Genomic DNA, 13,887 nt, shown 5'->3' on the forward strand with positions numbered 1-13,887 from the left:
AGCCCATAACCATAAAATAATAAAATTACTGGGATATGAAACAGAGAAAAGTAGCTAATCCTCAAATTTGGGTAACCATTTAAAATTGTTGATTATTGTTGTTACTGTGTATATAATTATGATAATTTATTATATAACACTTTAAATTCCTTTTAAATAATGTGGAAAAACCTGTTTGACCAATTTGATTTTTACTAGTTATCAACTTTAAAATGTGGTCATAGTTATGGCAATAGTACATAAAAAAATCCTTTTAAATAATATGGAAAAAGTAAACTCTTATTAGGAATCAACTTTAAAATGTGTGTTCGTGCATATGCTAATAAATTCATTATTATTTAAAATAATGTAATGTAAACGTAACGTGTAATATATGAACACACTTTAAGTTACCTACTCAAAAAATTTAAGTTGTTCCAACATTTTTTCACATTATTTAAAAGGTTTGAAAGTGTTAATAGTCTTTTTGTTGGACGAATCAAGTTTTCTATTGCTAAATTTACATTTATATAACTTACATAGCTGTAACTTTGTATTTTTAATGATAAATAAAACAACGACGGGCTTTTGGTCGATGTATTATGTCACCATGTGACACCAAACCCGTTGTGTCAAAATGTTGCCCGCGAAAAAATGTGCGTCATAGTATGTTATCCCATTTTTCATGTATATATGGTCTTTGACGTTTTATAACGATATAGTTACTGACTGCGGACTTTATGCGGTCGTTTTATACGGTTTTAATCAAACATCTGTTGTCCTTTGTCCCTCAAAAGACAGACCATCGGACCGGAAGAGTCGTCGTCTTATTTGACGCTCGTCTTACGTCACGGCGCCTCTGCTATAAATTCAGCTGCGTTGTTACTCCTCCGCCATTTTATCAAAGAGAACCGTTAAGCGGACCGTTAGGTCATCTTTATCCTGCTACTAAGCTTCAACAATGACCGACCAGCTTTGCAAACTTTTCGTCGGTGGTCTGAACGTGGACACCGACGACGATGGCCTGCGCAAGCACTTCGAGCAGTACGGTATGCTCACCGACTGCGTGGTCGTGGTGAACAAAGCGCTGCTGCGGTCCCGCTGCTTCGGCTTTGTCACCTACTCCACGCCGGAGGAGGCCGACGCTGCCATGGCGGCTAGGCCTCACACCGTCGACGGCAACATGGTCGAGGTGAAGCGGGCCGTGGCGAGAGAAGACGCCAACAAGCCAGAGGCCCTCGCAAAGGTGAAGAAAATATTCGTCGGTGGTTTGAAAGACGACATCGAAGAGGAGCACCTGACCGAATATTTCTGTACCTACGGCCAGATCGAGAAGGCCGAAGTCATCTCGGAGAAGGAGACCGGGAAGAAGAGGGGCTTCGGCTTTGTTTATTTCACCGACCACGACGCGGCCGATAAAGCCGTCGTGGTGAAATTTCACACCGTCAATGGACACAAAGTTGAGGTGAAGAAAGCCCTGACGAAGCAGGAGATGCAGGCGGCCAATAGAGGCGGTATGGCACCGAGAGGCAGGCCGATGCGAGGCATGAGGGGAAATCAAAATGGCTACGGCAGCAGGGACTACGGCGGAAACTACAACTACGGAAATGGCGGCGGCTACAACTGTGGCGGTGGCGGCTACGGAGGCTATGGCGGACCAGGTTACGGGTACGGAGACCAGGGAAGTGGCTATGGCGGTGGAAACGGCTACAACGAGTTTGGCAGCGGCTATGGTCAGCATTCATCCGGCTACGGTCCCATGAAGCAGCCGTTCAGCGGGCAGAGGAGCGGGGCTCCCTACACCAGAGGCGGCGGCGGTGGCGGCTACCCGAGGGGGGGCTACGGCGGCTACTAGACGAGCCGGCACTCATCGACCACCCCCATCCCCCTCATAAATTACCTCCAGCCAGGATTTGGACGTCAAAATCAAATTCAGTAACGGGGCGTCTGCCGTGAAATCCAACAATGGCAGAGATACGGACACAGAGACCCCCCTAATCACCAGACCTCAAAAACCCAAACAGGTAGGAAGGTCACTTCCCAAAAGCCTGATAATAACGAGCAACAGCTCAACTAGGACATATAAAAAATGAAGAATAAAACATCCCTTTTTTTATTATGTGACCACGCCAATGCGTGTAGTTGTCGTTTAGAGTTGAATATTTTTTATTTGCGTTCACGCGTTGTTTTTGCAAATTTCGATGTAGGATTGTTTTTCATGATTATCCTAATATTTGCATTTTAAGCAGTTAGATTTTGTTTTCCCTTGAGTTTAGTGTGATTTCAATGTATGAGGATGAGAAAGCATGTTTTGTGGTGTATCATAGCTTGTCTTAACAACATCAACTTGTATCTTACTTTGGGTCATGTAGCTAAGGTGGGAACGTGATACTGCAGGATCCAGTTTTGTTTTCTCCCCCCATACTGTACTCAGACTCTCCTCACGCATAGTTAATAGTTTCAGTCTAAATATTGTTCATTTTTCATTACCTGTAGCAATATCTAATGTATATTGTATACTTTCATGTCTGGAGAACAAAACCTACTGTTAAAACATTTTTTTGGTATGCTTATGTATGTTCATTTTAAATAAAACGTTATACCACTTAGCTTAGTTATTTTACTTATTTAACCAGGCTTCCTCAAGTTCATCCACAGGTTTTATAAGTGACATCATCCTTAGTTACATGGCATCTTTCCCACAGTTTATTCCCTTACTCTCAGGTGGGTGAAATGGTTACAGAAAATGGTTGTAGTCTACCCACAGCCAATGCATGTAGGCTTTGTAGGGTTTGACGTTGTTTCATTTTAAATTATGTGGTTTTGTAGACATTGCTAACTTTTTTATATCTTTCCTTTTCCATTTGAATACAATCTTTATGTGGACATGAGGGCTCTGATATTTATCTTTGATTATTCCTACTTCCTATTAGGTGTTCTTACTCGTATTCCAGTATGCTATCCCAGCCATAATAGCCGTAGCAGTTTGTTTGTAGGCTACATCAGGACCCTGTTGATTACCTGGGGTCGATTGTGATAGGAGTCTGAAATATCTCTTTAGGATATCCACATCCAGCAAACTAGGTATGTAAATCAACCTGTCTTCACTCTGTGTTGGTCAACCATGTATGGCATATCTTTGACATGGTGCACAAGTGTGCCATTATTTAATCTTAAAGTAACACTTTTAATCATAGCTTAATCAGTCTTATATAGCTAATATTAAAATAAAAACAAAAACGGGGGGGTTACTTAATTTGGCCTTTAATGAACTTTTAAGTGGGTGGAAGGGGACCCAAATTTTGTTCCACCATTTAAATGAAATAATGGAACGAGTTAATTGGTGTCTCTTCCAGGAAACTTTGCAGGGTTCAGTTTCTCACTCTGTTTCTCTCCCGTCTCCTCCAGGTTGCTACGGTAACCTGGGCACGAGGACATCACCCCTGAAAAAGGATGGGGTGTGTCTCCACGCCGTCGGGGGGACCAGAGAGTGGTTGTCCCTTCTCCCCCTCAGGTGATGTCAGTTTTCACAAAGGATTGCCCACATTGTGGTCATACAGGGGTTTTATTCTGAAAGGTTTTAATGGAAACTTGGTGGATTATGAAGTTTTGGAGAATTTTGATAACACAGTGCCCTGGTGCGATCTTAAAATTTCTTTCTCCAATGATCAGCACTAATGGCCCTGTGATGTAGTATTATGGGCTGATTATTTGCCTCTTTTAACAGACCTAAATATACTGAAACTAGAACATCTTTTTAATAAATCACCTTTGAGCATAAGACTTTTAGGATCATTTAGTCAAGCTGCTGATGACCTGGGAGAAAGAATTTGCACTTTGGGCACTGTGGATTTCAAAATACAATAAACATTTATGATTATAATGTTTGTCTTGTGTTTTTAATAAGTCTGCAGGCTTTAACAATAATACATTACATTTAAGAGCAACTTTGAGATCATGTTGAATCACATAAGATCAATAATAAAAAATGCGATTAGCAGTAAAGCACCAGTTATTTAACACCAGTGAAATCAAAAATAAGCAAACACAGCTCAGTAATGAGTTAAAATCCAGACCCAGAAAACAAGATCCGGTTGTTGAGTAAAATGGTGAAGTTAGTTTACAACGATGTGTTTTGGGAGCCGTTGGGTATATATTCTGTAATAACCCGTTAGCTTGGCTACAATATGATATCCAATCTGATCCAATCCACGTTATTTATATAGCACAATTTTAACAAACACAAGGTTTCTAAAGTGCTGCACAGCCAGGTAACATCGATAAGTAGACAATATTGGACATTATTGTTGGATGGAAAAAGCTGTGCAGCAGTTGGAAGACTGGGGAGTGCAGATATGATTTTGTGACTTTAAAAAAAGTAAAAGATAGTATATGGCAAATAAAATCTTGGTGTAAGGTATAAGAACAGGCTATAAGCCATCAGTAAAGTTCAAATATTAACAACATTTAAAATAAATGATTAAAATGTACCATATTATAAATACAGCATCAATACATCCAAACATTCGTGTCTTCTAATAAGCAAAAGACCACAGTTCAGCGGTAAGTTTAGTTTAGTCTGCTGGAAAAGATGCAAACGTAAAAATAAGCTAGTACATGGAAGAAAAATGATTGCTCAGACACTCACCTGCTGAGTGAGCAGATATATTTGAATCGGGTTAAAAGCGCTTTGTTTCAGAAGGTGGAGTTGTTGGCGTGTAAAGGCTAGTTTTAAAATGTTTTTAGACCACTGATTAAAACTCAAATGACTATATCTGACAAAAAAGTATTAGACACAATTCTCATGATAGTTGAGGGAGGAAAAATCAAAAAGGAAAGGTGTCACATAGACCTGTATTGATCATTTTTCCTGGAGACTTATTGACGATGAGAAGCGGTGATCAAAGCCTCGTGCTCGTACGGCCCCACGTGTGCCTCCCAGTTACTAGATCAGGAAGTAAAAGCCTCATTGCGCAACATACTGCACGTACACGTCCCCAGGCCGCTGATGTAATCTGCTGTTAAAAAGCGACGCGAACTGAAACATGCATATATATGTGTGTGTGTGTGTGCGTGTGTGTGTGTGTGTACATGTACGATGCTCAGTAATCCTGAGGTTGATCATACTGGTCACAACAGTCTGTTAGATGAAATGTTGAACAAAAGTGAAATGAAAATATATAACTGTTGGTGTGGTTTTGTAGAATTTTATTGTGTTGTGCTCTGTTGGATGGTTTTCGTGTTTTGTCATGATGAACATTACATCTGACAGCACAGGTTTTACGACTTTCTCACTTTAACAGTGGTGCCTTGATTTTGATCAGAGCCACCGCAATTTTATAAAATTATCAAGTGAAAGAAGCCCAACCTCAACTCAGAGGTACATTGCTGTAATCCCTCAATTTTCTAAAAGTGGGGAGTAGGGCCTGTCTGATGTACTGTGACTCGCTCTGCTGTTTTGTGACAGAAATCTTAAAATCTGTAAAAGTGATGCATGACGCGGCGACGGGAGTGTAATCTTTACTTTTGTTCTTACCTTTTATAGGATAAGGGGGCTTGACGATTTCTGATCATCCCATAGGGAAAAAGGAAACGACTGTTATGTTGGCCATGATTTTTATGAATCTACAATAAATTATATATTTTTATACACCAAGACGCTTGTTATGTTGCTTATTTATATTGCGGATAGAGGAGTTGCATGTCTCCCACGCTGGGTTTTTCTGTGGGTCAGCTGAGCTGTGACCAGGCAGTTGGTGGATTTATTATAAAATCTGGTGATCTCTGGAGCACTGTGACTTTTGTCCAATTCAGTGCTTACATTTTTTTTGGCGCTGGCAGTAAGTGACAGACGTGGCTTGCCTGTGGTAACGTCTTGGTTTCTGTATTTTGATTGACACCAGATAAAAAGATAAATCTGTGATCCACGTGTGTGTGTGTGTGTCACACTTACAGCCTCGATTGCGTCTCTGCAGCTGGATACGTGCACACATATCTTGTACATTTTAAAGGAGCCCTGTGGAGTTTTCATTTAAACAACTAAACATATATTTATATTCAGTGTTACCAGAAGGCGCACATTTATGTAAGTGCATTTTAAACCCTTTTTAATGCATTTTAAAGAAATATAGTGCCACACTCTCAGTTAATGTTTGCAGATGTGCAGATTCACACAGAGCGTGTCTCGAGCAAAGAAAACCAAAAATACGGGCAAGGACAGTCTGCAGATTATTACGAGTTAATAGGTCATGCTAGAGAGGGCTTACTTACTTTTTATTGTTAAGAAAATCCTTAATTGTGTATATTTTAATGTTTACCAGCAGTCTGCGTTGGCTGGGGTTTGTACTAGGTGATGGAAGTACTAAAATTTGACTGTCTGGAATTTAAAGCTTTGAAAATCAGATATTTTTTAATTTGGTCCTTGAAAAAGTATAAAAGTTTATCATTTATGAAACACATTAGAGAAATGTTTCAACTCTTTTTTTGTCCTGTGCCAGTCATAGGTCTAAATAATTTAACCATTTATTAAACTAAGTCAATGTTACGCCCTGTAGTGTGTTTGCTCTGTTTAAAGAATCAAAAATGGGTACTGTCGAAATACTTGAAAGTTTTTGGCCTGCCCGTCTGTACGGACCCTGATGCTGGCTCACCTGAAGGCCTGTGCAGTCGTGTGAAATCTTTGGCAGGAGTGTGTATCCCGTGCATGTGTGCAAGATTTTAAAAACTTTCATCAGATAGTGACGGAAAGTTGTCTTCGGTTAGGAGCTCAAACAACATGAAAAAAAAACCATTCCCACCCATCAGACTCATAAAAACATGCGCAATGTCACAAAAAGTAGTGACTAATTTGTCTTGTTTTAAAGTATATTGGGGTGGGAATTTCTAGTTTAAAACACACACACACACACACAAACAAGCTTTGTTAGATGTCAGTAAACTCCCTCAGGGTGCCTTTAAAGCTGTTGAACTTGAACTGTCAGAGACATTAAAGATGAGGAGCTAAGTGTAATAATAATGCTAAATTTAAAAACAGATGAGACAGAAGTTGACCCGTTTTACAGTCTGACTTCCTGAAAAACTGATACTGCAGTTTTCACGGTGACGCGTGCGTGAATGAAACTGATTGTGGCAGTCTTCACAGCTCTACGGGCTCTGCACATGGGCGCGTCACAACATGATTTAATGACCTGTAGATTCTTCTGAGCCAGGATGGAGACGCACTCAGTCTGCTTTTTCTCTGCAGCCCGGTGAGAGGAAGCTGAGATAAGTTTCACTTCCAGTGAAATAGCTGACTTCAGCCAACCTAAACTTTGCAGCAAACCCCATGAGGCAAAAATCACTGAAGTGGGTCAGCACTTTCACGAAAAAACATAAAAGTTGAATGTGTTGTTTGTAGTTGGCTCAGAGCATGGGTACATCCGTTTATACTCTGTTGCTGCGGGTTCAAGACCAGTGTAACCAGTTCTCGTCCTGTCACAACACTCTTTCTCCATCCCGGAAGAGGGATCGCTCCTCTGTTGCCCTTCATTTGTTTCCCTCCTTTTTTTTCCTGTTAAAAAGGTCTTAAAAGGCGTTTTCTCTCATTTGAGTCGAGTCTAAGACAGAGGAGGTCGTTTGCTGTACAAAGGGTAAAACCTCTTGTGGTTGATTTGTGATATTGAACTTTCTAAAATAAGATTGACCTGAGCTGATGTGATTTGGATCATTTAGGTTCATGAATTCACCGTTTAAAAGCACAGATATCAATCAATGATCAGTTAAATCACAATGAAGACAAGATTTGAAAAGGATGCTGTCATGTTCACGGTCAGACTAGAGACCACTAAATAGAGTATTATGAATAATTTCAAAAGACATAGTTGGCTAAGTGGGTCATCAAAGACTGTCATGCATTTGGTTTTGTATTTTAGCAATGGGTTCAAGACTAGTGTGATCACTTATCTCTGTTTTTAAGTAAAACATTAACAGAGGACATTAAGCGCTGCTGATTTTTTCTTTATCAGATTTCTACAAGACAAGAAAATATATATTTCCACTAAATCCCAGCCAGATTATTCCACTTTTTATGTTGTTATTTTCAGTCTTATCTTAACTCAAGTATGGCATTACATCAAATATATCTAAAGTTTGTTTTTTTAGAAGCTGGCAACCTAAATCCAAAACATTCTGGTATCGATATACAGAAACATAAGAAATTAAGAATCAATCTTGAATCTTTCCAACAAAAGCTTTTCTGGAAAAATTCTATGATATATCCTAGATGCTTCTTTGAGCAGTATTTACACAGTATTTATTATTATGTATTTATTATTATTATTATTATGGTGACTTTATTATTGAGCATTTAACATCAGTTGCAATGAGAGATAAATGACATTTTACAAAAGCTGAGAATGATAATTTTAATATAAATTCATAGATTTTTGCAATGCTCATAGTAAAGAAAACATGAATGGATATAAAAACAAAGCATCATTCGTACATGTTTTTTTATTTAATTCTCATATTATTTTCCTTGTAAAATGACGGTATCTGGTGTGTTCAAAGAACATAAAAGCGTACTGGTTTTATTTAAGCACGCTCAGTGTGCACAACATTCAGTGGTTTTACAGTACCAGCGATACAAGAACAATAAGATTTTGAATATAACCTTATTATTGTGCTTTTGATTGTACAAGAACAAAACGAAAGACCATAAATGTTGATATCCACGCTTCCCTTTCTCCTCAGCGGCGGACTCTGAGATTTCCGACACGACTTGAAGGCGGCAGCAACGTCAAACGCCTGCGAGCCAATCAGAGCGGCGACTCATTTCAAGGTGACCAATCAGCGACGGATACGTCTTACGAAGGCACGCGAGTCCGCCCTGACGTTGCTCATTGAAGAAGAAGGAGAGGGACGGTCTCAGCCCCAGAAGAAATTCAATCATGACGGCCAAATTGTGCAAGCTCTTTGTCGGCGGTCTGAACGTGGAGACCAACGAGGATGGCGTCCGCAAGTATTTCGAGCAGTTCGGTAAGCTAACCGACTGCGTTGTGGTGATAAACCAGATCGGCCGGTCTCGCTGTTTCGGCTTCATCACCTACTCGACGCCGGATGAGGCCGGCGCAGCAATGGCGGCTAAGCCACATGTCGTCGAAGGCCAAGAAGTGGACCTGAAAAGAGCCATAGCGCGGGAGGATGCTAACAACCCGGACATTGTCGCTAACGTTAAGAAAGTCTTCGTCGGCGGTGTGAAAGACCACATCGAGGAGGGGAACCTGACCGAGTACTTCTCGCAGTACGGCGTGGTGGAGAAGACCGAGATCATCGTCGACAAGCAGACCGGCAGGAAGAGAGGCTTCGGCTTTGTCTTCTTCGAGGACACCGACGCCGCCACCAAAGCGGTGCTCTGCAAGTACCACACCATCGACGGGACCAAGGTGGAGGTGAAGAAGGCTCTGACCAAGCAGGAGATGTCCACCAGCTACCGCGGGGGGAGAGGTCGAGGCCGGGGGATGCAGAACTACGGCGGCGGCGGAAGAGGAGGTTACGGAGGCGGCTACGGTAACAGCTACGGAGGCGGCTACGGCGGCGGGTATGGGGGAGGTTACAACGGCAGCGGCGGTGGAGGATACGGCGGCGGCGGCGGAGGATACGGCGGCGGGTATGGAGGCTATGACGACGGAGGATACGATAACCAGATGGGGTACAGTAACGGTGACTTTGGGGACGGCTACGGGCAGCAGCACTCCAGCTATGGTGCAGTGAAGGGGGGCGGCTACTCCTCCTACAGGAGCGGAGCTCCCTACAACAGAGGCGGCGGCGGCTACAGCCGGGGGGGCGGCGGTGGGTACGGCGGCGGCGGCGGCGGTGGTTATTAGGGTCTCTCTCCACGTTTTGTGATGTTCATGGGGAAAATTTCAGCGGACTTGAATTTACACGCGCACACACACATTACACACGCCCGGGTGAGGGGTCTTTGCAGGGTTCAGTTAACCCTTTGAAACCTGAGCAAATTGATTTCTTTGACAAACGTGGGAAGAAGTTCTTGAGCAATGACGGAGGAAATTAGCAAGAAATTAATCAAAAGTTCAAGCAGGTTACCTGAAAATTAAGAGTGCTGTACAATACAGTACTGACATTTTGCCGATATTATTTTGCCCATTACCAATATCAATATATCCTTTTTTTAAAGTGATCATCAAGTCTCTTCATTTATTTTGCATACTCTTGTGATGGCTCACCAGCAGATGGGGATATAAAATGTGTTTACAGTGATGTAATATTCATTCATTGTGCAAGAAATATTTCAAGTTAGGGTTGATGTTTTATACATGTTCACTTCATTCAAGAAAAAAATAAAACAAAGTCGCCTTTATTCTCATGGTTTTTTAAAGAAACACCAATTTGCCCAGAGTTCAAAGGTTAAAGTACTTGTTAAAGGTGTCTGAATGCAGCGCATTAAAATTGTTGTCCAGGTTTCAAAGGGTTTGGGGAGCAGAGCCCATCACCCACCCAGAATGAAATGAGACTGGCCTCTGGATTCTGGCTACCCCCACTCGGACCCCCTCTGTCCTCTTATTCCACACATATGGACTTTACTACTAAGAATTGTGAATTATTGAATTGTACTTTTGTTATGTTTTGGGGAAAGACTTGCTTTGAACCATTTGTAAAGCCGTAATCAATGTCAGTCACTGCTTCTCAACTCAAACAATTGAGTTTGTTTTGTCTTGCAAACCAGCCAGATGTGTCTGTTATTTTTTGCATCATGAACTCAGGGTTATAAGTAATGTTGGTGGCAGTGTCGGGCAGCATGGGACTCGATTGCTTGAGTTTCTTGATCTTAAAACACTCGTGACAAAGTATTTTTTGGATGAAATGTCACGGACTGTTTTGTTACCTGTAAAGCTATTTTATTTTTCCACTTTTCCCGTCCCAATACAGGCTTTTGTTTAGATTAAAAACTGTTTTGAAATTCATGTGTTCAGTTCACCCCTGTTTGATTCTGCTTTTATTAAAGTTTTTAATGTTTTGAAAATCTATCTAATCTTGCAGTCTTAATTGAAATCAAATGGGTTATATTTCAACAGATTAAACTGGAGTTGACACATTTTCCCAGCATGACTTGTAAATTAAGTTTATAAAGTTACCACCAGGAGGGAGTATTGCTCGGAAATTTATGCATTTTCAGTTCATCGGCCATTTTATACTGGCAGAGATGTACTTTGTAGAAGAATCTGATTGCATCACCAAAAGCAGTACTTTTAGGTTGGCTTGGGTTTCTGTTGTTTTTTTTTTTTGGTTTTTTTAAGGATAGTTTATATGAGATTCTTGAATAAGGAAAAGGAATATAAAAGATAAGAAAACTCAACTTTGAGGATAGTAAACCAATTATATTCAGGATTACCCTCATGGATGCTGTGTGAAATTTTTGTTTTTTTTCACAAATTAGTGTTTTTACATATTGTGAACCAGTTTCAGCTCAGGCTTAAAAAACGCAGTTGTGTCCAGTTTCACTATTTTTTAAAAAAAATATATATAATGGGTTTTGTTTTCTTCATAAATCTTCATAAACACATGCAGTTAGGTGGTCATAAGCCTGAAGAAAACTTTGATTTATAACTCATTTTGGATTCACAGTATATGTCACAGATGAGCAGATATTAATTAATATATTTTAGGGCTGTGTTTGGATGTCTTAACTGCAGTTAATTAATAAAATTAAGATATTTGCTTCTTATTCAGTGAAGCTACAAAGGCTGACTGTTTTTGTGAGTAACATAGATGCTCTGCTGTGGGAGTGAACTAAAAGAGTGAGGTCTCACTCTGACCCTTTTTCTAGATACAAAAACATGGCTCTTCTCTGGAACAAGTCTTCAACTAAAGTACATATTCTGATAAATAATAAATGTTTTGGCTTCATTCTTAATCAGACCAAAGACTTCTGCTGCAGCATTGTGCTACACTCTCCCAGACTTTGATGTCTGATTTCCACAATTCAAAGGAAGTTAATTGGTATGGTAGCTTCAAAGAGCTGCACAAAATAACACACAAAAAGACATCAAGACAACTTATCTATACAAGTAAAACAGGGAAATATGAAATGACACATGGAAATGGATTTTTCTTTATGAAATAGAAGTCGAATTACGTTGACAATTTAACAACAGATAAGGAGCCTGATAAGACGACCTCGAGTTTCCCAAAGTTTATTCCTCACAGCCAGTGTGGTGCAGATAAACTAAATACTGCTTTATAATGCACACTTTTGACTATTTTTGACAGTAAGAATTCTTGTACCAGACTGAACAAGAGGAATATGCTGACCCTTAAATCACACAGTGCTTGATGAAATAACAGCAGGATTTTAAAAATAAATCACTGACACATGATATTAGTGTGAAGATCCAAAACTTCACAAAATCTGACCAACTTTCTTTATCTCTCCTCCCAATAATGGCAGAAATACCCAGAACAAACCAATAAAAGTCTACATTTTGATGCATGTTTATCTTTTGTTGTTCATTGCAGCATCAAACTGTGTTGATATAATTGAGATCACTTAACTGTTGCCTCCGGGATCTTGGCCAGATTAAACCTGTTAGGAGGCCTGAAGGATGAGAAGCTGCCGTTGGACCCCTGCTGATCGCAGTCTCTCTGTGCCAAGAGTTTCATTAAAACCACAGAGACCAGTACACCTATGCTGGAATAAAAACTGATGCTTGAACCTGTTTATAAGCATCTTTATTAGCAATATGCATCGTGTGAACACTATAAAGTCACTTACTAAACACAGCGACAAAATGTGAGAATCATCTCCCTGAAGTAGACATGGGTTCAGTTTCCATTAAAACTGTATTTTTATTTAACAAAATCCAAACTAAGCGATATGCATCCAAATGTAAACCCTACTTGTGGCTGATTTAAATTCTTCTCAGCTACTTTGATTTGCAGATTGTGGTCATACTGTGATCTTTTTAACTTATATAATGAATTGAGCCACATTCTTAAACAGTCATTTTCAGAATAAAACACGTGAGTGTTGCCTGGTATACAAATGCTAATAAGTTTTCATTTGACAGCTGAAACAATTAATCAATTTGTCAGAAAAATCAGAAATGAATCAGCAACAATTCTGACTGTTGTGTTATTGATTAAGTAATCAACTGCAAGGTTGTGTTGTTTTTTGTTTTTTTTTAATAATTGTAAACCGAATATCTGAAAAGGCATTTGAAAAAATCATCCTGGGTTTAGGGTATTTAGGACAGTCATAATTAATTTTAGTAATTACTGTATTGTTTATAACCATAAATATCATAACTCTTGATAAAACAAAATATTTTATATTCCATTTTTCCATGGTCAATGGGATAAAAACAACAACAACAACAACAATAACAACAACAACAACAAAAATAATAAAAACCATTTTGCCCTTTATGTGCAGAAATTTAAGATATTGTGCATGAGCTGAATTGAAATATTTCTCTTTCAGAGATATAAATAAAGGTCAAATGACACCTATCAATATGTAGCCTGTGACTAATTTCTTTTTATATTGTAATTGCTATTATTTATTATCTAACATTTAGTAATATTATTAATATTAACATGGAAAATTCAGTAGAGATAATAGCCCCCCCCACCCCAAAGCTTTTTTTTTTTTAGTTTTTTACATTTTTGTTTTCAATTCAAAACTTTATAAAAAACATAAAAAAACATATGAATAATATTAACATAAAACAAGGGAGTAAAACATTCTCTCTCTCTCTCTCTCTCTCTCTATATATATATATATATATATGTATATATATATATATATATATAATTTTTTAAATTATTATTATGTTTTTTATTTTTTATTTATTTATTTTTTGGTCTGTCTTCTATGGTTGTATGTGTACATATATATATATATATATA

At 39.2% G+C, this 13,887-nt stretch overlaps 2 protein-coding genes across 2 annotated transcripts; both read left to right on the top strand.

Moving 5' to 3' along the window:
* Window positions 1-879: 879 nt before the first annotated feature.
* Window positions 880-5,635, top strand: LOC121948457 (heterogeneous nuclear ribonucleoprotein A0-like). The gene is given in 3 exon segments (XM_042493852.1): window positions 880-1,801; window positions 1,804-2,003; window positions 3,388-5,635. Coding segments are annotated over 2 exon segments (993 nt in total). The 5' UTR covers window positions 880-940; the 3' UTR covers window positions 1,936-2,003; window positions 3,388-5,635.
* On the top strand, window positions 3,405-10,018 carry LOC121948458 (heterogeneous nuclear ribonucleoprotein A0-like). Its single transcript, XM_042493854.1, has 2 exons — window positions 3,405-3,493; window positions 8,710-10,018. Exon 2 carries the CDS (start codon window positions 8,907-8,909, stop codon window positions 9,840-9,842), a length of 936 nt encoding a protein of 311 aa, XP_042349788.1. The 5' UTR covers window positions 3,405-3,493; window positions 8,710-8,906; the 3' UTR covers window positions 9,843-10,018.
* Window positions 10,019-13,887: the final 3,869 nt, after the last annotated feature.

The sequence above is a fragment of the Plectropomus leopardus genome, chromosome 9, assembly GCF_008729295.1.
Source record: "Plectropomus leopardus isolate mb chromosome 9, YSFRI_Pleo_2.0, whole genome shotgun sequence".
Lineage (NCBI taxonomy): Eukaryota > Metazoa > Chordata > Actinopteri > Perciformes > Serranidae > Plectropomus > Plectropomus leopardus.